The sequence below is a fragment of the Physeter macrocephalus genome, chromosome 17 (genome assembly GCF_002837175.3).
Source record: "Physeter macrocephalus isolate SW-GA chromosome 17, ASM283717v5, whole genome shotgun sequence".
In the NCBI taxonomy this organism is placed as follows: Eukaryota; Metazoa; Chordata; class Mammalia; order Artiodactyla; family Physeteridae; genus Physeter; species Physeter macrocephalus.
This window is the reverse complement of record NC_041230.1, coordinates 28883629-28908157: the sequence shown is the minus strand read 5'-3', so window position 1 is coordinate 28908157 and position 24529 is coordinate 28883629. Positions and strand designations below refer to the sequence as shown.

General features: G+C 56.7%; 1 protein-coding gene across 3 annotated transcripts; it reads left to right on the top strand.

Moving 5' to 3' along the window:
- Positions 1-1389: 1389 nt before the first annotated feature.
- Positions 1390-22880, top strand: CCDC102A (coiled-coil domain containing 102A). 3 transcript variants are annotated; one of them, XM_055079130.1, is made up of 10 exons: positions 1390-1474; positions 4321-4462; positions 9327-9816; positions 12219-12445; positions 14089-14197; positions 16693-16809; positions 17160-17369; positions 18803-18973; positions 19915-20018; positions 22257-22880. In XM_055079130.1, the coding sequence occupies exons 3-10, from the start codon at positions 9487-9489 to the stop codon at positions 22384-22386; spliced, it is 1398 nt and encodes a 465-aa protein (XP_054935105.1). In that variant the 5' UTR covers positions 1390-1474; positions 4321-4462; positions 9327-9486; the 3' UTR covers positions 22387-22880. The 3 variants fall into 3 exon arrangements, with proteins under 3 accessions (XP_054935105.1, XP_028334015.1, XP_023980567.1); XM_028478214.2 differs by having other exon boundaries at positions 9327-10077; XM_024124799.3 differs by lacking the exon at positions 4321-4462 and having other exon boundaries at positions 1399-1474; positions 9327-10077.
- Positions 22881-24529: the final 1649 nt, after the last annotated feature.

Below are 24529 nucleotides of genomic sequence, written 5' to 3'. Positions count from 1 at the left end.
GCTGCAAAGAACCAATACTTTGTTCATTCTAATGCATGCATGATTGCAACCATAATCTAAATACAGGCATACCTTGGAGATATTTCAGGTTCGGTTCCAAGACACCACAGTAAATCAAATATTGCAATAAATCGAGTCACACGAATTTTTTGGTTTCCCAGTGCATGTAAAAGTTATGTTTACACTACACTGTAGTCTAGTAAGTGTTCAACAGCATTATGCCAAAAAAAAACTTTTTAACTTAAAAATCTTTATTGCTAAAAAATGCTAACCATCATCTGAGCTTTCAGCGAGTCATAACCTTTTTGCTGGCGGAAGGTCTGAAATATTTTGAGGGTTATCAAACGGCGACACAGAGACACGAAGTAAGCACATGCTATTGGTGCCAATAGACTCGCTCTAGACAGGGTTGCCACAAACCTTCAATTTGTTAAAACAAAACAAAACATCTTGTGAAGGGCAATAAAAAGAGATACGCCTCTATTGTTAATTATCGGTTCAAACTAATTTATCTTCTTCATTTTTAGTTTCTTTTCCCATGTAAAGTCCCAATACAGCAAGGTTCCCTCCACTACCTCTCTGAACTTCTGGTCCTCTTTTTAGACGGATTCACCTCAGCGGCCTTCCAGCAGACAGGATGTGGTAAGAACAGGGCCGCCAGGCACCCGCCTCCCCCTCTCGCCAAAACCGAAGACACCCACTCCCAAGGGAGGAAGCCCCAAAGTGGCAGGGCGCACGCAAGGGCCCCAGAAGGTAATTGCCCGGGACCGACCCGTCAGCTGCGGCCCTACCCTGGCACATCCGAGAAAACCTCCGCCCGGCGGGCCAAGTGCCCCATCACACTTCTCAACACGCGCGAGGTTACTTTGGCCAACCCTTCTGTTGTACAAAGGGAAAACTGAGGCCCGATGAGGGGCAGGGACTTGCTGCTCCACGTCCACTCGGTGGCAGAGCTGGCACTGGGAAGAATGCAGGTAACAAAAGTGAACACTTGGTAAACACGCTCCACGTGCTGAGCCCGGGACAGCCGGTGCCCACTTCTGCTGCTGGGCGCCTAGTATGTCACTGGCGCAAGGAGAAACCTGAGGCGGGAAAGCCGAGCCCCGCGGGCGCCCCCAGACCATGCCTTCCTTCCCCTCCAACTCTCGGCCCCCATGCTGGGATGGGGCCTAGGTCAGGGTCGGGCACGCTCTGTGCTGATCCCGCCGGCTCGGCCCGCGCCCCTCGCCCCAAAGTTAGGTTTGGGTCCCCCACCCCACCAACTAGGAGGACCAGGGTCAGAGCCAGTCCGCAACCCGCCGGGGCCCCACCGCCCCCGCCCCGCCGACTCCTCTCCCTCCCCTCCCCCCCGGAGGGAGGAGGAGACTCCGCGGCCCTCCCTCGGCCCTCCCGGCAGCGGCCGCAGCAAGCCCCGTACCCGCTCCGCCCATCCGCGGCGGGTCGGACGTCCGGAGCCCGCGGGTCCCCGGCCGAGGTGAGCGGGGCCGCCCATGCAGGAGACCGAAAGCCACGGCGTCCCAGGAACTCCCTCCAGGCCGCGAACCTTCCGCGGGAGGGAAGGGGTTAAGTTGGGGGCGTGTTGGAGGAGAGGAGAGCAGCTGGGGTTCTCGCATCCGCAGCAACCCCCAGACTCGGAGCAGAACTTCCTACCCCCCTCCCCGGGTTCCCCCACCTTCTGGGGCCCGGGCCTCAGGAGTGAAGGGGCTGCGGGAGTTGGGTGTAAGGCAGGGCCGCCCTCGGAATGCAGTGGGCCGGGGCCGGACGGGAGGGGGGGCGCCAGCGGGCGAGGGCGGAATTTGGAACTCTCCCGGGGGACCCAACGTGGTCACCATGGCGAGTGCGGGATGGACGGGCGGCGCGGGCCAATCGGAGCGCGGCGCCACTGCCCCAGGCCTGCGGCAGCTGCCAATGAGGGACCGCGTGGTGGGGTGGGCGGGACCGCGTCTCGAGGGGCCGGGAGACCCTCATCCCTCAGCCCGCCGCTACTGTGAGCTGGGAGTCTGGGGAGGGGGCAAGGAAGTGAGGTCTAAGGCGGCTCGTGGTCGTGGGAGGGCAGAAGGGGAATTTCTGGAAGGAGTTGGGGCAGGTGGAACGACGGCTCAGTGCGAGGAGAAGGGAGTGGGCCTCGGTTGCCCCACCGTTCTGATCGTACGAACGACTGGTGTCCCGCAAGCCCGTTCCCCATCCGGGGCTTCAGTTTTTCTGTCTTAAGTGTCGGTTATGTAGGACTGTTGTGGAGCTTGGATTAGTTCGTATTGGCGCAGATTTTTCCCACTTGTTGGACAAAGCTTTTAGGTATCTTGTTAGTGCCTCTCCCCATCCTACAAGTAAGGAAACAGCCTCAGAGAGGGCACGGACTTGCAGATAGATCTACACAGCATAACAGAGGCAGAGATGAGACTCGTGGGAAGTCTGCTGTACAAGAGTGAATAGTTCAAGGAGTTGCTCAGAGGCCCGGGGCAGGCGTCCGCCCCCATGAAAGGCTCCCATCCTCTCCCAGCTATGCTTGGCCACTTGGCCTGATGACTGAGGACCCCATTGTGTAGGTGGTCCCAGGGGCATCTTGCCCCTCAGGTGATCACGACCCAAGAGGGGAGGCATCCTGTCCCAGCATTCTAGCGCCCCACCCCCAGCCCTACTTTGCTGCTGGTCCTCTATGTGGATGTGGACCAGTAGCTGTACCTCTGGCTCTCAGTTGGCCCATTTATAAAGAAGGGAGTTCTGATCGGTGATTTAGGATATCTGTGGCTCCTCGATATGAGATGGGAGTACCTGGGAACAGGCCAGGGGTGGCTACCCCCTCGGGCTCCAGTTCATCCTGCAGGCTCAGCTTACCTTCCTCCCTCCTTCTCAGTCCTCTCCTGGAGGTCCAGTGACTGGAACGTGGGCAGCAGGTCAGAGGGACAGGCGCCCACAGTTTGTGGGCTGACCAGCTTTGGACCCTGCACTTATCCAATCAGGCCGTCCTTTGTGGTTTCCTGCTGGGCTCTGCTCCCTGCCCACAGCCAGGCCTGTGGCCACAGGCCGGCCCTAGAGCCCCACCTGAAAGGTTCTGGGAGAACATAGAGGGTTTCTGAGCTGGAGGCAAGAGTAGGGCCACCAGGCACGCCGGCCCCAATCCCCTAAACTGGGCCCCATCTACGCCTCAGCATTGCTTACCCTTCTCACTAGATATGAGTCATCTAACCATGCTAAGGACGAAACACAAAGTTGTCCCCCTGTGAGTCAGGCTTCCTCAGGTAAGATGCCTGATCCTTGACCTGGCCATGAGATGACCTCTCCCTGTGACCTTGGCCTCAGACAGACTCTGACACCTACCTGTCTCAGAGCCTGGCCACAAAGTGACACCTGATCCTTAGGATGGCTCAACCCTCCCAGGTTATAGGCAACCCTTAACTGTTCATTTTCCATCCATCAACCTGGGAAGCATTTATGCAGCATCTGGGCCCTGTGCCGACAGCCAGCGAGACCAGGATGCCCTTGTGGACTTCACAGTGTGGCAATTGCTGAAGAACAGGGAGGTGCCAGTGCTTTGGGAGCGCTAACATAGTCTGTGTACAAGGTCAGGGAAGGCTACCCAGAGGAGAGGTATCCCAAAGTAGGTCTTAAAGGATGCGTAGGGGTTTGCTGCTGGAGAAAGAAAGGAGAAACAAACATTCCAGACAGGTCCATGAGCAGCAGGAACCACTGGTCACTTTGTGCAGACAGGGCTGAGGAGGGCCTAGCCTGAGGCAAACATCGGATCAAAGCATTATGGTTTCTGTCCTATGAGTGGCCAGCCGCTGCCTGGAGCAGTGAGGATGGCTGCAGGGCTGGGGTTCAGGGGCTCTGAGTCCCACGTGGCCCTGCTGCCCAGCTCAGGGGATGTGAAGTCATGGTTCGGCCTTCTGCTCTCCACCGCACCAGCCAACTTGGAGCAAATCTTGTACGCAGGGCCTGTCCTAGTGGCTCTGGGTGGCACAAGTGTCCTACCTGGGTTGGGGGAAGCCTGGACTGCAAGAAGAGAGAGGGCAGCTGGCCAGGTCTGGCTGCGGAAGGTTATGGGGCTCTGCTCCCCGGCAGAGAGTGGGTCTGGGGAGGCCAAGGCGTTTCCTGGAAGTGGTGGAACTGAGCTTGAAGCGTGGGTGGGGTTTCAGAGGCTGAGGGGGGCATCCCAAGTGGGGGAACAGCCTGAGCAGAAACCCTGAGGATTCAAGCAGGAATAGACCCGTCTGGCTGGTGGGAGGCAAGAGAGGGGAGGGTGGGTGGGAAAGGCTCTCTGGGCCTGTGGAGGCTGGTCCCTCCTCCACCTAATCCTTGGGAGGTGGTGACACCCTGCAGGAATCAGGAGGCCACCCCACACATATCTGCACACCCCTGGGGAAGAAGGCGCTGAGCCTGGTGGGGAAGGGCAGGCAGGGTAGGGCAGCTGGAGCCTGTCTCTACAACTGCAAGCTGAACCTCTGTGTGGCATCGACTCTCGGTGAGTGTGTACTTTACCAGGGCTTGGGGTGTGTGTGTGTGTGTTATGTCCGTCCGTGTCCCCAAGGCTGTGTTATGTGAGTGGGGTGGGGGTAGGGGTGAGGGGAGGCGTTGCTGGGCAGAGTCTAGCTGCCCTTGAGTGTGTGTGCAGGGCTCCTGGTGTGCTGGGGGGTAGGCTTCTCCAGAAAACCGACCTTGGGCTCCCACCCCCATGCCTTTACATGTGCGCGCACACACACCTTTCACGGGACCCTGGGCCTGCAGGAGGGAAGGCGGGAGGGCTGTTCAGAGCCCCTCTGTCCCCACTGCTCCCCGCCACCAGCCCCCAGGAGAGGCCGGGCCAGCCTCCTGGGGAGGGGAACAGGAGCTGAGTCTGGAGCCCACCCCTGCCTTTAGTGTGGGCGCCTGGAAGCCATTAGGGGCCGGGGTGGCGCCTGCCCTGCCCCTGCACGACAGGCTTGGGATTCCTGGAAGGAGTGGGCCACCCCTCCCTGCCAAGCCCCATGCCAGGCCTGGCAGCTCCCAGAGTGTTCAGAGAGGATGTGGCAGTGGCCCGCCCCCCCCGCCACCTTCTCAGTTTAGGGGCTGCAGGACGGGCCCGGCAGACAGGGGCCCGGCCCTGAGCACCCCCTCCTTACCACCCCCCCTCCCCTGTTCCCAGTACAGCTCTGGTGGGGCTGCCGGGGCTGCCTGCCGGGCTGGCACTCGGATTTCCTGCCCCCTTCCCCTCCCCCGTAGGCTCTCACATTGTTTTTCTTTTCCAAGAGCTTCTCCATGTGGAGCTGGGCCAGGAAAATGGGGCGAGGAGGAGTGGGAGTGTCGGTGTATGTGTTCGTGTGTATATGTTTGTCTTAGGGATGAATCTGTATCTTTGCATGTCTCTGTGTATCCATCTTTGCGGGCATGCATGTGTCTTCAGGTGTGTCTGTAACTCTGTATCTACAAGTGAGCGTCTCTCTGTGCATATAGTTGTGTGTGCATATGGGGCCATTTCTGAGTGTGTGTGTGTCTGCCCGTGTCTCTGTATCTATATTTACATGTATGGGATTGCTTGTGTGTCTGCAGATGTGTGTCTGGGTGTGCACATGTCTGTGAATGCACATGCAATCTCGGCCAGCCACCTCATTGCACAGTTGGAGAGACTGAGTCACAGTGGGCACTCAGCCTTCCAGGGATCCCTTGGGGAGTCAGGGGTGTACAGGGACCTGGAACCTAGGTCTGTATGGCTGTGTCTGTGTGCATAACTTTGTCTGTGCAGGTGTTACTGGGGTTGATACATGCATGTTTGTGTGTCTGGAACTATGGGTGGTGACAAGGCATCACCAGTTACTCATATGTCCCAAACTTGGATGATTAAAATGCAAATTCCCAGCCCCACACCTAGTGAACATGATTCTCTGGTGGGTGAGGCCCAGGAACTGCATTTTAAGCAAGTGTCCAGGTGAATCTGAAAGACTCCTTGATCTAGAAGCGCTGGCCTCCCTCACCCCAGTTCTACAGGCGGAGAAACTGAGGCCCAGTATGGGGCAGTGGTTTACATGAGGTTGGTGACAGAGCTGGGCCTAGAGCTGGTGCCTGGTGAAGGCAGACAGTAAACAAACAGCAAATGCACTAGAGAAATGTAGTAGGAACACTGAGCAACGCTGAGGAACTATGACACTGATGGTCATGAATTGAAACTGACACTGGTCCACCCAGTGGTGTAAAACCTGTGATGCCTGGTTATACGGGTGACGGCAGGAGCAGGCAGAGCGGTGGAGGCGACCAGGGTTGGCGTTGCCTGGAGAGACAAGAACAGGTGAGACAGCTGGGGCACTCAGGGCATTTGTGAGGACAAGGTTGCGACCATGGCACGTAGCAAGGAGAGAAGGGACAGGGTGGGCAGTGGGGACAGTGAACAGGCAGGGCGATGGGTAGGCTGTAGCTCCTTTGGAGACTGAAGAATTTTTGGTGTTGGAGCCCTACAGGGAGTGAGCTTGGAACTGACTCTTGAGAGAGGTCACAGCTATTGGTAATGACAACGGTTGTGGCCACTGGCATGATCAGGTTTGTGTTTTTATTTTTTTTATATAAATTTATTTATTTATTTTTGGCTGTGTTGGGTCTTCGTTGCTGCACGGGCTTCTCATTGCAGTGGCTTCTCTTGTTGCGGAGAACGGGCTCTAGGCGCGCAGGCTTCAGTAGTTGCGGCACGTGGGCTCAGTAGTCGTGGCGCACGGGCTTAGTTGCTCCGCGGCATGTGGGATCTTCCCGGACCAGGGCTCGAACCCGTGTCCCTGCATTGGCAGCGGATTCTTAACCAGTGTGCCACCAGAGAAGTCCCAGGTTTGTGTTTTTAAAAACTCACTCTGGGGGCTTCCCTGGTGGCGCAGTGGTTGAGAATCTGCCTGCCAATGCAGGGGACACGGGTTCGAGCCCTGGTCTGGGAAGATCCCACATGCCGCGGAGCAACTAGGCCCGTGAGCCACAGCTACTGAGCCTGCGCTTCTGGAGCCTGTGCTCCGCAACGAGAGGCCGCGACAGTGAGAGGCCCACGCACCGCCATGAAGAGCGGCCCCCTCTCGCTGCAACTAGAGAAAGCCTTCGCACAGAAACGAAGACCCAACACAGCCAAAAATAAATAAATAAATTTATTTTAAAAAAAAAACAAAACAAAACTCACTCTGGCTGCTGCTCTTGAGAATGGATTTGAAGAAGGCAAAAGGGAGCAGGCGGATGGGTCAGGGAGGGCGGTGGCTGCAGTCTCCCAGGTGGGAGATGATGGTGGTGGCCTTGACAGGTTAGTGGCTGAGGAGGAAGAGGTGGATAGATCCACGTGATGTGTGGCAGACAGACTGACATGACTTGGAGGTGGGGAGAAAGCAGATTCCAGGATGTTCCCCACAGCGTGAAGGAGTAAGGAAATGATCTTCTCCCAGAGGGGACATCCAGAAGGAGGATCCAGTAGTGGGGAGAGTGGAGATGGTGAATCCCATCCGACCAGGCTGAGTCTGAGTTATCTGAGGGACATGCTGGTGGTTTGGACGGTTCTGGAGGGCAGCCCGGGGTGGAGAGAGAGATTCAGGGTTATTGAGGAAATGGCGAGATGGCTCAGGCAGGGGCAGCCAGAGAGGAGAAGGGGGCGAGGACTGGATGACACCAGCACTCCAGGGAAGCTGATGGGGAACAGCTGGAGAAGAGGAGGAAAACCCAGAGAACATCCTGGGAGAGAGTGATGCGAGAAAGGAGGGATGGAAGGTGCCCAGAGCTAGAGAGGGCACACCTGTGAGGGCTAGGACGTGCCCAGTGGGTAGGGTAGGGGAGCTGGAAGCCAGCCTGGCAAGGCCTGATGAGAGAGAGAGAGGGAGGTGGACAGGGTGGAGACAGCAAGTGTGGACCCCTCTGGATGGGCCTTGAAAGGGAGGAGACAGAGAAGTGAGGTGAAAGTGCCAGGAGAGACTTCAACAGGTGGGGAGGCCCCCTGGAGAGGGATCATTGGCAGGGGTGGGAGAAGCTGGATGTGGGGGGACCTTTGACCCAAGGAGGGAGAGCCCCTCTGTCCTCTTAGGGGCAGAGAGGAGGGGGCCGTGGGGCTTGGGGCAGGACAGGGAGGGAGTGCCAGCCTGACAGCTTCTCTTGTCACTGCAAAGTCTGACATTAGATCACCTGTCAAGAGTGAGGGGCTTAGAGGCCGGAGGAGGGTGAAGAGGGGACAGAGCGTTGGCCAGACAGTGTTGGGACACTGTTCCGGGTTGCTGAGAGCCCCGCCAGCAGTGCCCTGATGGGTCCCTGAAAAAAGGAAGAGATGGCAATCAGGGCAGGGCCTTAGGGGCCTGGGTGAGGATCTGTGGGACAGGCCCAGCTGAATGGGGAAGGAAGTACGAGATGCCCCGAGGGGCTGCTCCTGGCTTTCAGCACAAAGCCACATGGAGGGAGAGTGTGGCAGGTTGGGGATAGAGAGGGGCACGTGTCTCACTTATTTTAAAGGGGACGTGGCCATGAACAGCAGAGCTCAGCGGCAGGCATGGGGGGCACCTCACAACACCACACCGCCACCATCTAGACACCGGCTTATTTCTGTCACACCACCAGTGCGTGCAGGTATTCACCAAACCTGCCCCAGTGTTTGCGTTTGGACTTCTGGATTAACTCCAGGGCTTAACTTTGCTGAGCCTCCCTTTCCTCTTCAGTAAACGTCTATAATTTCCCCCAAGTCTGTTGAGAGAATAGTTCACATAGCCATGGTGCCTGGGCCTCCATAAATGTCACTGTCATTGTCATCATGTGCTGGGACAAAGACCAGGAGCCAGCCCCTGCCCTCAGCAAACTCACAGCCTAGGGTCAAGATGGGGAGCACACAGGGACACAGATAAGTGGTACAGTGAGATTGGCTAGTGGAGACATGGGCTGGGGCTGACCACCTGGCCTGAGGGGGTCCGGGAAAACTTCTTGAAGAAGGTGATATCTCAGATAAGTTTTAAGGATGAGAAGCGTTAGCCCAGTGCAGGAAGAGGCTGGGAGGGGACTCCTGGCGGCAGGGCCAGCATGGAAGCATGCAGCATTCTGGGTGGAGAGAGAATAGTATAAGCCATTCACTGTGTGAGATGGGACCTGAAGGTCAGGGACAACAGATCAAGGTTTTCAGATCAGCTGCGGCTGCTGCAGGGTGAAGGGACTCAAGGGGGGAGTCTGGAGGCCAGTGAGGAAGCGGTTGCAGGCCCTTGCTCACCATTCCAGCCTCACTGGGGCTTCTGGAGGTGACCATTTTCACTCCTCCCACCTTTGCCCGTGCTGTGCCCTCTGCCGGTTACTCCCTTCCCATGGCTGAGCTTAAGGATATGGTCGGATGGTAGCCACCTCCTAATAATGGTTGTGTTCTCCCACAGGTTGGAGGAGGCGTCCCCCGCCCCGTGGGCGGGAGAGCAGCGGGTAGCTGTGGCCACCATGCACAGTGGTATCGCGTCCGCCGCGCGCGCCCCGCGCCGCCTCTGAGTCTGAGAGTTCCAGCCCAGGGCCCGCGAGCCTGCCCGCCCCCGCGGCCACACCATGAGCCACGGGCCGAGCCCCCGGCTGGCCGAGTCCCCGCAGCTGTCCAAAGGCAGCCTCCTGACCATCTTGGGCAGCCCATCGCCCGAGCGCATGGGGCCGGCCGACTCGCTGCCGCCCACGCCGCCGAGCGGCACGCCCTCGCCCGGGCCGCCTCCCGCTCTGCCGCTGCCGCCGGCGCCCGCGCTGCTGGCCGACGGGGACTGGGAGAGCCGTGAGGAGCTGCGGCTGCGGGAGTTGGAGGAGGCGCGCGCGCGGGCGGCGCAGATGGAGAAGACCATGCGCTGGTGGTCGGACTGCACGGCCAACTGGCGCGAGAAGTGGAGCAAGGTGCGCGCCGAGCGCAACCGCGCGCGCGAGGAGGTGCGCCAGCTGCGCCAGCGTCTCGACGCGCTCACCAAGGAGCTGGCGGGCGCGCGGCGCGAGCGCCAGGAGGCGCAGGGCGAGTGCGAGGCGCGGGGCCGCGAGCTGGCGCGGCTGCGGGGCGCCCGGGGGGTCATGGACAGGACGCCTGACGGTCCCGAGACCGAGCCAGAGAGGGAGCAGGAGCCGGTGCGCGACGTCGGGTCGGAGAGACCCCAGGGCAGCCAGGTGCGCGGCGGGGGGGGCGGGGCTGCTGGGCGGGGCCTTCGCGCTGGAGTTTAGAAGTGGGAGGGGCTGATTGACTCGGGCAGAAGAGGTGGCCGCCTGGCTCAGAAAGGGGTGGTAAGGGCGGGGCCCGCAGGGAGGTTTCACTCCTTCAGGGGGTCGGGCTCTGCACTGCAGGGCCCCAGGTTACCTCCCTTCCAGAGACCGCCCGCAGGGCAGAGAGTCCCTGGTTCTGGTGGTTCCTCCACTCCCACACCTGAGTAGTCCACAGAGCCAAGAAATCATCCTCTTTGAGCAGGAGCAGGTTCTAAGCACTTACCTGGAAGACATCCATTAGTAGCAGAGCTGAATCCATTCATTCGTTCAATTTGAATTTAGGGGAAGGGGGAAACATTTATAAGAGATGTCAATCAAAGCTGAGGGGTGGGGGGTTATCAAGGCAGTGGGAGCACAGAGGAGGTCCCAGATCCAGGCCTTGAGGAGGGGCTGCACAGAAGCTTTCCTGGAAGCAGTCCATTTAAGCTGAGACTAGGAGGATGCAGAGGAATTGGCTGTGAAAAGTGCAGGAATGCATTCCAGGTGGTGGAAATTCTGTGCAAAAACCTAGAGGCTGAGAGTGCCTGGTGAGTTTGGGAAATGGCATCCATGGTTCGATGGGCACCTCCACAGGGCGCTAGGCTCTGCACGTGCATTGTCTGCTTAATTCTCAGAGCAACCCCAGGAAGTATTTCCTTTACAAATGAGAGCGCTGAGGCTTTAAGTACCAATGGCTCCCAGCTGGTGACTAGAGTCACTGGGAGTTGCCCCCAGGTGAACTCCAGAGCCCATGGTGATAATAATCAGTATATCTAGAATATTAATGGTGTGTGTGGAGGGCAGCCTCCCCTGAACCAGCAGGCCTGTCACCAGAAGGCCATCTAGGGACAGAGTCCAGCCTCAGGTTGCTCCCAGCTCGGTCCCCAGGCAGGCCAGCTCCTCTAGCTAAGATTCTTGGCTGCCCCCTCTCCTCTCCTGCCTGTGGGCTAGAGTGGGCACCGCTGCCTCCAGGTGGCTGAAGCCCCTCTTCCCCAGGCCTGCAGGGTGTTTGCAGTTGGGGTTCATTGCTTTTCTACGGGACCGGGAATGAGAGCCCCTGTATACCAGCCAGCCTCACGGCACTATTCCTGTTCTCTCCTTCTTCTGGTTATGAGTCACCGTCGACGGGGTGGCAGGGACCAGCTGCGGGAGCTCTGGAGTTGCAGTCTGAGTTTGCTCTCCAGCCCAGCCCTGTCCTCTGTGACCCACAGCAAGTCCCTTCTTCCCTCCCTGTTTCCTCATTTGTGAATTGGAGCTTTGGACCCGGTGGCATCAGAGGCCCCCACCCAGACAGTCTGAGATACAAGAGGAGCAGAATCTCACTCCTCAGGGAGGCCTCAGGGCCACTGTCCCAGTCTGGATAGGGAAACCAAGGGCCAGTCAGGGAAGGGGCTGGCCCAGACTCATCTGGAAAGGCTGTGGGAAAAGCAAGGCTGTAACAGAGGCCATGGGTGTCTTGGGTCTGTAGTCAGAGGCAGGCCAGGGGGCAGACAGGGGCAGAGGGGAAGGGGAGCCTGGCAGGGAGGAAGAGGCCTCAGAGTGAAGTTAATAATCCCTCACGGCTTCCTATCTGGGAGCTGGTTCTGCTCGCAGAGGCCACCCACCTTCCTGTGCATCTTTTACCACTTCACTTATCATGTTTCAGGTGTTTGCACCTGAAAAACGGGATCTTCAAGTGGGAATTCCTTTTGAGGGAATCTAGTCCTTATTTGTTGTAGGAATCCCTTCTTCTACATACATTCACACCAGTGTCCCACCAAATGTTTGCATACTTCCACTGACAGGGAGCTTACCACCTATTCTGGGGACTCTTCCAGGATTCAGGGAACCTTAGTGGCTGACTCTGTATGTACTTCCAGGCAGTGCAGGGAGAGGGTGTGTCCCTCCCTCTCCAGGGGTGGAGAAGCAGGCAGCAGAAGAGGAAACTGGGGTCCAGAAGGACTGTGTGACTTGCCCAAGGTTACCCACCAAGCTGATGCCAGACCCTGGGCCTAGGAGGGGCCATGATGAAGGCTAAGAGAGTGAGGACTCAGCGACCACTGACCCAGCCTCCGCCTTGGACCCCACAGGAGCTGGAGCTGGTGGAGGGCCTGCTGAAGAGCAGACCAGAGGAGCCCGAGGGCTGCTGGGAGGCACGCAGCGTAGGGGCCGGGGCCTCACGGGGCAGCTCGGGCCGCCAGGAGCGTAGCCGACTGCCCTGGGAGGACACTACCACCATCGAGGAGGACGCCTCCAAGTTGACTGCCCTGCGGCTACGGCTGGATGAGTCCCAGAAGGTGCTGCTCAAGGAGCGAGAGTAAGTCCCGGGAGGCAGGCAGGGGCCGGGGGCCGGGCCAGGCCACGCCAGGGCGTCCTCAGAATCACAGAATGAAAATCCGTGTCTCAGAAGGTGAGATCCACTGAAGCGGAATGATACTGTTTCAGTCTTGGGACTTTAGAACAGTGGTGCTCTGCCTAAGGACACAGTGTGAGGTTTTTTTTTTATTATTAATTCAAATAATACGTGTTGGGCATCGGGGTCAGGCTCTGTCGGCAGTGAGGATACAGCCATCAGTAAGACCAGAAATCCCTGCCTTCGTGGGGGGAGAGTGCCGTGGACAAAAATAAAAGCAGGGAAGAAGGGATAGGGAGATTGGGGGCGCGTGCAGCTGGGAATTTGGCTTTGGACGTGTTGAGTTTGAGATGGCACGGAGGCAGTTGGGGACATGAATGAATCTGGAGTTTGTCAGACGGGTCTGGGCTGGAGGTAAAAATGCAAGAGTCATCGACAAATAGATGATACTGAAAGCCGTGAGCTGGGGTGAGAGTGGATAGGGAGGTGGCCAGAGGATGGGGCCCTGAAGCTGACCAAGTTTAGAAGAAGAGGGAAGCAGCAAAGGAGACAGGAGAAGGGAGCCAGTGGGGGGCAGAGAAAGCAGGAGAAACTGTGTCACGGAGGAGGGAGTGATCAGCTAGTCAAGTAGGAAGAGGACTGAGCACTGACCAGTGGATTTAGGACGTGGAGGTCACCAGTTACCTTGATCGGGTCGCAAGCCCGATTATGATGAATATTTTGTAACACCCTCTTTTCTGTCCAGAAATTAAATACAAAGATAGTTTAACTTAACTACACACAGAAGTCTTTTAAAAATCAACATAATGCCCTTGTGAAGATAGAGGCAGAGATCAGAGAGATGCTTCTGTAAGCCAAGGAACACCAGAAATTGCCAGCAAACCACCAGAAGCCAGGGGAGAGGCATAGAACAGATTTCCTCTCACACCCCTCACATGAAACCAACCCTGCTAACACCTTGGTCTTAGACTTCGAGCCTCCAGAACTGTGAGACAATACATTTCTTTTTAAGCAAAACAAACAAAAATCAACCTATTGTACAAACTGAAATGTAAAGAAATACTAGACTTTCAGAATGGGAGACCGGCACGGTGTGGGGTTGGTCGTAAAGCACTGTGTGCTGGAGCCAGATACCGTACTTGTTACCCACAGCGCCTCCTTCATGTTCAGGACAGAGTGCAGGGTGGGGGTCACGAGAACACATGGGACTGCCACCCAGTGATGATGACAAGAGGGGACCCGTTCTTCAGAGAGTCACTGGACAGTGTTTTCCAGCTTTTCCAACTGCAAAGCTGTGTGTTCAAACCAAGCCTACATAAAACATATAGGAAGAAATGGGGGTCTCATTTGGTGGATGAGCCCAGGGCCCAGTGCCCTGGAGGCCCGGTCACTCTACACTGGGAGCTGGGCGCCTGTAGCTGTGCAGAGGGTGGGGCTCCAGAAGAAATGCAAAACCAGGGTGCCTGCCGCAGAGGGGGGTGCCAGGGCCTTGAATGCAGAGGCAAGCACTTTGGACATGGGATTGACAGGTGCAGACTACATAGGAGGACTCAGCAGAGGGCCCCAGTGGACTCACCCCCATTTATCCCTCCCTCTCCCCTCCCCAGGGATAAAATGGCACTGAGCAGGAATATTGAGAAGCTGGAGGGGGAGCTCAGCCAGTGGAAGATCAAGTATGAGGAGCTGAGCAAGACCAAGCAGGAGATGCTCAAACAAGTGAGTCCTGGAGACCACAGGGGCTTCCTGGAGGAAGCAGTGCTGCACTGTCGAATTTCAGCAGAGGGAATGGAAGAAAGAAGGGAATTCATTCATTCACTGTCAAGCACCAGCCATGTGCCATGCAGTGTTCTGAGCACTGGGGCAGGCAATGTCCTTACCTTCAGGAGCTCACCTTAGGGGGGGCCATGGTGAGGAACACCAACAGTAAGCAGGTAGATAAATTCAGAAGCTGTGAAACAGTCAAAACACAATCAGAGAAATGAGGTGGTGGGTCATAGAAAGGCTTCTCTAAGAGGGTGACATTTGAGGCAAGAGCTAAAGTGATTTGAAGAAGCCACCCTTGAGAGGAGATAGGGGCAGAGTTCCTGGCAGAAGGTACAGCAAATGCAAAGGTCCTGAGGCCAGAAAAAGCCTAGTGTGTTCAGGAAATAGAGGCCAGTGTGGCTGGAGGATAGTAAGTGAGAGATGAGATTGCAAGGGGAGCTAAATCCCATAGGCCTTGTAGACCAAGATGAAGGGGAGGAGTCTGGACGTTCACTGGGCACATAGTGGGTGCGAAATCTCACTGGAGCCTCACAGCAGTCAAGAAATCTGGGTCCTGATATCCCATCTTACAAATAAGGAAATTGAGGCTCCAGCTGGCAGAGAGGGGATTCCACCACTGCCTTCTGGGGTCTCGGGGCAGGCAGAGGTCAGGCTGGGCTTCCCTTACTGCTCCCTGTGCAGGCCCTGATGGCCACCAGGGGGCGCGGCCACCAGGGGGCGCAGCCACCCACAGAAAGCTGGGCTGGATCCCTGCTTTTCCAGAAGGCGGGAGGTTCACAGACCTCAGAGCCTGAAACTGTCCTGGAAAACCGGTCTTTAAGTAGAATCTCTTTAAAGAATCTCCTAAAATAGAGCTTCCCAGACGTCACCCTCATCCTCCTGAGTCAGCATCTTTGGGGGTTGGGTCCAAGAATCTGTCTTTTTAATCTTTTCAAATTGTGTAATCTTTTGAAGAAAAGTGAGTAAGACACAACTGTGCAGATTTACAGATACATAATTATAAAGATTCTCATTTGTATCAGGCTTTCTTCCCTCAACATTCCATATTTAAGGCTCATCCATGCCATTGCAAAGAGAATTCATCTGGCAGTTTTCCCTGCTGTACAATGAATCTGCACTATTTTAAAAGCACCCCAGGCGATTCTCATGTGACCAACCCCACACCCACAGGCAGACCCGGATTCAGATCCACTGGGTGCGTTCAGCCAGTGTTCACTGCCCTGGGCCCAGGCCATACAAGGATACGAAGGCGGGCAGACAGACACGCTGTCTGTCCTCCCGAGCTCACATTCTTGGGGAGACGGGGGGTGGGGTGGAGAAGTACCCGTTCTAGGCAGGGAGGACAGGAGAAGCCTCCCTGAGGAGGGAGCATTTAGGCCAAGACCTGAGAATGAGAAAAGTCAGCCCTTCAAGATACTTCGGAACGGGGGCACCAGGCAGAGGGAACCACACATGTGAAGCCTGCAATGGACAGGAACTTGTGTATTTGAAGACTAGGGAGGAGGCCGAGGTGCCCAGAGCACAGAGAGCTCAAGGGAGAGAGGTGGGAGATGCGGTCGAGGGAAGACAGGTAGGGGTCCAATCATGCAGGGCTTTACGGGACCATAGGGAGGGGTCAGTTTTTACCTTTTTTTTTTTTAAATTTTATTATTTATTTATTTAGGCTGCACTGGGTCTTCGTTGCTGCACGCGGGCTTTCTCTAGTTGCGGTGAGCGGGGGGCTACTCTTTGTTGCGGTGCACGGGCTTCTCATTGCGATGGTTTCTCTTGTTGCAGAGCACGGTCTCTAGGCGCACAGGCTTCAGTAGTAGTGGCATGCGGGCTCAGTAGTTGTGGCTGGCGGGCTCTAGAGCGCAGGCTCAGTAGTTGTGGCACGTGGGTTCCGTAGTTGCGGCATGTGGGATCTTCCCGGACCAGGGCTCGAACCCACGTCCCCTGCATTGGCAGGCCGATTCTTAACCACTGTGCCACCAGGGAAATCCATCAGTTTTTATCTTAAGGAACCTGGGAATGGAGATATGATTGGGTTTATCTTTTTTATTTTTATTTATTTTTTGGCCACACCGCATAGCTTGCAGGATCTTATTTCCCCAACTGGGGATTGAATCGGAGCCCCCTGCTGTGGAAGCACCGAGTCCTAACTACTGGACCACTAGGGAATTCCCCTGGGTTTATCTTTTTTAAAAGCTCCTCCTGGGCTATTGTTGTGGAAAACGGGTTGACTGGGGAGGTGGGGGGCAAGAGTGGACACTGGGAGGCTAGATGGTAATGAGGTAGGAGGTGAGAGATGGCAGAAGAGGCAGAAGTGGTCAAATTCGGGGTCTGTTCTAGATACCCGGTGGCCCATTAGGGCACCACCTCAGTCTCCTTGCTGAGCCCTTATGCACCAGTGCCCACCCCCCAGGACTGGTGGTCCTCACCTAACTAGGCTGTGCTGTATCATGCAGCTCAGCATCCTGAAGGAGGCCCACCAGGACGAGCTGGGCCGCATGTCCGAAGACCTGGAGGATGAGCTGGGTGCACGCTCCAGCATGGACAGGAAGATGGCGGAGCTGAGGGGCGAGGTGAGGCCACTGGGAGCGCCTGGGGCTCGGGGGACCAGGGGCCCTGCCACCATCAGTCATTCACGTCGAAGAGGGCAGGAACCAGGCCTGTACACTAAGGGGGAACCAGCCACACCCCGAGGGTGCTCCAATCTGCAGGGGCCGGGCCTCTCTCCCACGCAGAGACTAGAAGCGCCCTCACATCCTGCACACCGTGAAATAGGCCCGGGTTAATTATAGCCGCTGCAGCTGGACCTGCTTCCTGGAGCCAAAAAAACGGCTGCAGGAGGAGGTGGGGAGGGGGAGCCTCCAGCTCTGGCCTTCCGTGCCCCCTCCCTGTGGACCTCTCCCCCTGTCCTGCCCTGTTGTAGATGGAGCGGCTGCAGGCGGAGAACGCAGCCGAGTGGGGTCGCCGTGAGCGGCTGGAGACAGAGAAGCTGGGCCTAGAGCGTGAGAACAAGAAGCTGCGAGCACAGGTCGGGGACCTGGAGGAGGCGCTGGCCCGGCGACGGCGGCAGACAGCCAGCGCCCTGGACTGCGACCTGCGGGCCAGCCAGGCCGCGCTCTTCGAGAAGAACAAGGTGGGGCAGTGGGTGGCGCGGCCAGGGCTGGGGCAGAGCGCCTCCTGGGTGTCCAGCTCCAACCCGCAGGGTGCCAGGGACCGTTGAAGTAACAACTACGGACAGAGGTCGTAATCGCCCCAGCCGCGGCTCCTGCTGGGCGCCCACTGTGGGCCAGGCTAAGTGATATCATAGTAGCTGCATCTATGGGGCACCACTGTGGGCCAGGCCCTGTGCCGGTGCTTTTTGTCCATGATATCACTTAATCCTCCCAACAGCCCTTTTATTAACCCAACAAATGTTTACTGAGCACCGTGTGTAAGCCTTGTTCTAGGTGCTGGGGACACAGCAGTGAACGGACAGGAGGGACGTGGCCTCCCCTCGTGGAGCTGGTGGCTCAGGGGGATGCAGGTGTTTTTCCCTCCCTCACACACTCACGCTGGTCACACAGCTCCGTGGCTGGGCAGGAAGAGGGAAGAGGAAATACCAGGGGACCTGGCTTAGGCCCGGGTCATGGGGAGACTTCCCTGAGGCAGTGACATTTGAGCCCAGGCCTCAAGCAAAAGCAGGTGTTGACTGGTAGTGAACTGATTCTGGGAGAGAATTCGGAAATACTGTGAATGAACGTCCCATGGTGACAGGGACGTGGAGCTTTGGAGGAGCAGGGTGGCCGGTGTGGCTGGAGGGCAGCGGGCAAGAAAGACGTGGTAGGTGAGGCAGGAGCTCAGGGCCACCTTTGAAGAGTAAGAGGTAGGTGCAAGCAGGGTGTGGTTCTCAGCGCTCACTGCCTGCTGTGTGGAAGGCGGATAGGAAGGCAAGCCGGTGGGGAGTCTGTCGCCGTTTCCTGGGGCAGCGGGAGATGCTGGAGGCCAGGACCAGGCTCAGGATGGTGGAGATGGAACAAAGAGGATGGATTCAAGAGACCTTTAGGTAGTGCCTGTCCCCATTTCATGGATGTGAAAACTGAGGCTCAGAGAAATCACAGAGCTCAGAGGTGGGCACCTCCTCTCCTGGCTGCTCATCCCCTTCCCAACCACTCTGGCTTCTGCTCTCTTTTCTTCTAACACCCACTCCCCAGCTTAGCTCATCTCCAGACCCAGGGCTTTAATGCCATTTACACACCAAAGAGTCCCGACTTCACCCCTCCCCAGAAAACATGACTCAGCTCAAGTAGGCTGCTGGACACCTCCATGTCATCTCCAGCAGGTGCCCCAGAGTTACATGTCCAGAATGGAGCCACCAGTTCCACCCACCTCTTCCCTCATTGCCCCGCATGCCTTCTCACCTCACTAGACGGCACCTCTAGCCTCCAGCTGCTCAGCCAGCTCTAGTACTGGTATTTTAGACAGCAGGTGGAGAGATTCCGGGCAAGAGAGACACCGGCACCCTTAGAACTGCCTGACCTCGTGGAACTCCCTCGCACGAGCCCTTCCCCAATCTCTGCTCCCCTGCAGGAGCTGGCAGACCTGAAGCATGTGCACAGCAAGCTGAAGAAGCAATTCCAGGAGAAGGTGGCGGAGCTGGCACACGCCAACCGGCGGGTGGAACAGCACGAGGCAGAGGTGAAGAAGCTGCGGCTGCGGGTGGAGGAGCTCAAGAAGGAGCTGGCCCAGGCTGAGGACGAGGTGAGCGCCTGCTGGGGCCCAAAGCACAGCCTGCAGACCTCAGCTGGGGGAGGTGGGAGTGGGGCTGCAGGGCCCTCCCATGTCGGTCCATGCTGGGTCCCCTGGCACAAGCCTGACTCTCAAGAGGGACCCAGGATAGAGCAGGTGGGTGGGTGACAGATGGTGTGTGGGTAGGAGGATGGGAAGAAAAATGGACAGACAAGGTGGATAAGTGGTTGAATAGATTAATGGATGGATGAGTGGGTGGATATGGAGTTGGTTAAATAGAAGGACAGAAGGATAACTCCATGGATGGATGAACAGATGGATGAGGGAATAGGTGGACAGATGGATGGGAGAGGGAGAGAGGATAGATGGATGAGGTGTAACAACAGATGTCTGATGGGTGATTGGTTGGATGGATGGATGGATAGGTAGATAGATGGGTGGATGGATGGATGATGGATGGATATGTGGTAAGATGGATGACTGAGTGGATAGTGGAAAGATGGACAGAGAGCTGACTGGGTCAGTGGGTGGAAGAATGAATGGAGAGGGAAAGAAGGAGAGAAGGATGGAAGGACACAAGGGTAGGGTGAATGGGTGTCTGAAGAGATTAACGAATGGTGAGTGGGTAGGTGGGTATCTCCATGAGCAGATGGATATTTCCATGGATGAAGGATCAGATGGACAGATTCATAGGGTAGGTGGGTTGATGGGTGGATCAGTAGCTTGGGGCGTTAGAGGATGGGTAGATTTGGAAGGGAGGGGCAACAGCAAAGAAGAGAAGCGAAAGGGATGTTTCCCTGGAGGAGGTGGGCCTCAAAGGAGCGACAGGAATTGCTCTTGGGGAAGGTCATTCCCACAGTGGGACAGCAGGAGTGGCTGGTCCTTAGCAGATGGCAGGGCAGGCTGGCGCAGCCCAAGGTGACTCCCATGCTCTTGGCCCTGCTCACCCGCAGTTGGACGAGGCCCACAACCAGGCGCGTAAGCTGCAGCGGTCACTGGACGAGCAGACAGAGCAAAGCGAGAACCTGCAAGTGCAGCTGGAGCACGTGCAGTCCAGGTGGGCCCAGCGTGCAGCCCCTCGGGGGGAGGACTCCTGGCTGGGGCACAGAAACAGGGCAGAGGCGCTTCCAGCCAAGGGAAGCCAAGGGTCAGGGGTCAGGGTTGGACCCCTGAGTGGGGCTAGTGGGGAAGACAGAGAAGGAAGAGATCTGGATGTCCTGGGGCCAGAATCCTGTCTCCTCCAGGCAGGAAGGGCCAGGGCCAGGAAACCAGGGAAGGGAGTGCAGGAAGTAAGACCAGCTGGGAGCCTCGGAATTGTGTCGTGTGTCCAGAGGATAGGAGGGGCGGCCAGAGAGGTCAGGCCCAACGTGGGGCAGCAGGGAGGGCCAGTGGGTCTGGGGAGTCTTTGATAAGAAGAACGAGCAGGCTGGGGTGATCCTGAAGGACTGGAGGGCAGGGAACCACAGAGGAGCCCCGGCCTTGAGGGTAGCCCCGACCCCCTCATCTCTAGACAGGACCCATCAGCCTCAGTGAGGGAGGACCAGAAGGTCTGGGGGACCCACCCAGCACACTCTGCATCCCTCCCCTGCCTCCCTCTCCGTCACAACACCCTGTGAATGGCTCTCTCCCCCAACTCCCCTCAGAGACATGAGATGACAGATAATATCTAGTCCAAGCCCCTCCGCATTTCAGAAGCCCCCACCTGAGACTGACTCTTCCTGTGCCGTGCCTGGGGCAGGCCCTTACCTACATCCTCTTATTTCATGGAATAGACAGAGCCCAGGCTCTGCAGCAGGCTGCCTGGGTGGTCGGGAATTCTGGCTCTGCACTTAGTAGCCATGTCATTTGGGGCCACTTACTTGACCTCTCTTGGTCAGAGTTTGCTCATCTGTAAAATGGGGCTGATAACAGTTTTTATTACCTCTTGGTTGTGGGAATTAAATGAGCTGATCTATGCTTATAAAAGTACCTGGCACATAATAAATGCTAAATAGCAGTGGAGCTTTTGTATTTGGGTCAGATATTGTGCTATAAGAATCATGCTCCTATGAGAGAAGGAAAGGGAGAGATTTTTTTTCCTAGGGGGCTGGCAGACGAGGAAACTAAGGCACGAGAGGGTAAGTCCTTCCACAGCTACGCAGCTAGTGGGTGGTCAGGCCAGATCACCCCCTCACACACATCTGCCGCCTGAGCCCTCATTTACAGAGCATGTACTATGTGTGCTGAGTTTCTGTGGCTTAGAGTACAAGCTATGGAGCCAGACCTGTCAGCTGTGTGACCTGGCCAGCCAAGGCTCAGTTTCCCCAGCTGCCTGGGATGCTGCCTGTAAAGTGTTGTTCAGGGGCCCAGGCATGAGTCCAAGTCAGGCTCAGTGTCTGGCCAGCTCTGCCCTGCCGCCCACCACCCCCTGGCCCCACCCAGCACACACCCCTCCAAAGGCCGCCTAGCCTCAGGGCTCTCCCGCAGTCTTGGCCACATTCTCTGGAAGCCATAAACTCCCAGAATGGGCAGGCAGGCTCTGCCCAGCCTCTCAGGTGCTTCCATCAGGGAGGGCGGGGCTGCCCAGGACCGCTGCCTCATTTTATTTCCCAACTTTTTGTGCTTTAATGTTCCGGGGACAGCTCACTAAATCACAGTGCAGTAATGGAGGCCCCCGCCTGTGCCCCTCCCTGCCGTGTTAATAATTCATACCTTCCAGTAAGATGCAGCCTGGGCGGCTACTCCGCTGGGGGTGGGGTGCGGGGGAGCCAGGGGAAAGGGGGGATGGGCATTTCCTCCACCAGCTCTTCTTAAAGGGAAGTTTGCCTCGTAAATTTTGGCTTTAGGAATTTTAATGTGGAGAAGAACTAGGGTGGAGCGCTTTCTCACTGACATTAAGGATGTAGGGGACTCAGAACCCACACCCCCAAACTCTCTCCCTGTGGGCTTTGGAGCCTGGCTTGGGTTTGAATCCCAGCAGCATGACCTTGAGCCTACTGCTTCACCTCTCTGAGCCCCTGGCCTGCTCCAGAGCCAGCCATCCAGCTCAGAGCCCAACACCTCTCACTGCTGTCTGTGGGACTTCGGGCAAATTACTCAACTGCTTTGTGCCTCAGTTTCCTTGTCTGTAAAATGGAGGTGACAGAAGCACCTCCCTCATTTCAGGGGCTTCTGGGAGGATGAAGTGAGGTGAGGTAATGTTTGTAAAAGGCCCAGTCTGGTGCCTGGCAGCAGGGAAGCGCTAGGGGCGGCTTAGCTGCTGTCAGCACCAGCTGATCAGGCTCATCCCCGACCCGCCTGTCACCCCACCCCACAGGCTCCGAAGGCAGCAGCAGAACGCCCCCCTCTTTGGAAAGATCCGCAGTGCTCGCTTTGGCGCCGAGGAGGCGGGGGACGGAGCCAGTGACCTGGACGAGGATGAGGACCTGCAGATCCAGGTGGCCTAGAGCTCCCAGGTCTGGGCAGGACTGGCCAGCAGCCCGGGCCTCCAGGTGCCCAGGCTGACCAGCCACTTGAACTGACGCAGCTACCTGTGCTCGCTCTGGGAGCAGACCACGGTCCCTGCCACAGATGACTTCCTTCTCTCCCACAGTGGGCATCGGTGGTCCCACCTTACCTACACTCTGTGAAAGGGAAGCCATGGCCTATTTTTTTTTATATATATATATTATATATATATATATATAATATATATATATTATATAATATGCCTGGGGTCCTTGGACCCATTTGGTTTTATAGACACAGGACCACTCTGAGGCCCACTCTAGGTGACCCCCACACCCAGGACCTTCTTGCAGGGGGAGCAGGTGTCAAAGGAGGGCTGTTGGGGCCTCCACCCAGCCTGCCTCTCTGGGCCTAGGGGTTGGGCGGGGGCTGTGGCCGTTTATAGTACAGTGTGATAAACCCAGTCTTTTGTAATAAATGGAGTTCAGGTTCTCGGGCTGGAGTCCTGAGAGTGTGGCAGATGTGGGCACGTGGCACGGAATCTGAGCTCAGAAATATTGATATTAAGTCACTTGAGTGACTTAATAAATGAATGAACGTGAGAAAGAATGAATGAATGAACACTGGAACTGCTGAATGGTCTGGAATCCAGCTCCTTTGAGGGGAAGGAAAAGGGATGGCGCATGTCAAATCTGGAGGAGACTTCAGTTCTGGCACCGGATGAATTCAAATCTCTGCTCTGCTGCCTCTTACTGGCTGTGCAACCTTGGGGAAGTTAATTGCCCTCTCTGAGCCTCAGTTTCTCCATCTATAAATTAGACGTCTCATAGAGCCATGAGGAGAATTTGGTGAGTTCATCTGGAGCTCAGTAAAGGTTAGTTATAATTGAAATACTTGAAGGTATGCCCTGGAGAGAGGGGGGCTTTGCCAGCTGGGTTCTGCCGTAAGGGATGAAGTTCAGGCAACTGACTGGTGGGTGTTTACCCAGAGGTAGGTATGAACACAACAAATAATAAATCCTTTTATCATTCCCCTAGTCCTGCTCTAGGTAGTGAAATTATAGGTAGTCTTATTTTTGATACTTAATTTCTAAACCTTCTCTAACCAGTCAATTTATATTAAATCTGGTGGAAAAGGTTATTCAAAACACAGTAGCATATATTTTTGAATCTTCACAAGTTGAGGTGACATTTGAGACACCTGCCCTTGATGGGAGTTTTACATGAATTCTTGGCACCAGGGCCTGCTTTCTGGTGGAGGAAAGCCTCCTTCAGGAGGAGGCCCTCTCAGAACTGTTCTGGCACGCGGGCCGTGGCGAGTTCCCTGTGTTCAGAGGTGAGTACGGAGAGGCTGGGCTCGGGTCAGGGGCCTGGCACCAAAGAGGAGTTAAATTCAATTGATAGAGGGTCTCCCTGCCCTGGAGTGGGCAGCTGCACTAAAGGACTTCTCTCTTGTTGTGGCCCAGTCTGAGGGACCCCTGGGGCCATGGTGCTGGGACCCAGTGGATGCCACAAGCCCTGGGGGCTGAGAGGAGGGGAGAGGCAGGCCCATGAGCCTAGCAGGGGGTAATAAATACGGGCACCGAACATGTCATGTCCCCTGTTGCCAAACCTAAGCTAACCATGCTGGAGAGGTGGGGTTTGCTGTCATGGCAAAGAGGCCCAGGTCCCCTCCTGTGCTCTGAGGTGGAGAGGAAAGAGTGGGCAAGACCCAGCCACCGGATCCACACTGCCACCCACCCCCCGTGGGCCTTTCCTCACAAGCCAGGGCCAGCAGAAAAGGGAAAAGGCGCTGCGGGAAGAGGACCATTTCCTGCCGGGGGGCGGGGTGGGGGGGTTCTTTCTGTTTTCTCTCCCGAGCAGGAAGCGGGCCCTAGAAGAGGCTGAAAGTGCTGCCCTTTGACCCGCAGGAGCCAGGAGCCAGGCACTCACTGACAGCAGCCCTGAGAGCCGCCCCTGGGCCCCCAGGCAGACCTGCCATTCCCAGACACATAGCAGAGCGTCCGGCACAGCAGTCTCTCCCAGACTCCCTGGCACCTCCAGCGAGATAGTGTGGAGCAGGGGCCCCATTATAGCCCCTGTCTGCGGGCGGGGCTGCTCCTGAGAACATCAGAGAGGAGAGGGTCTGGCCTTCCGCCTCCAG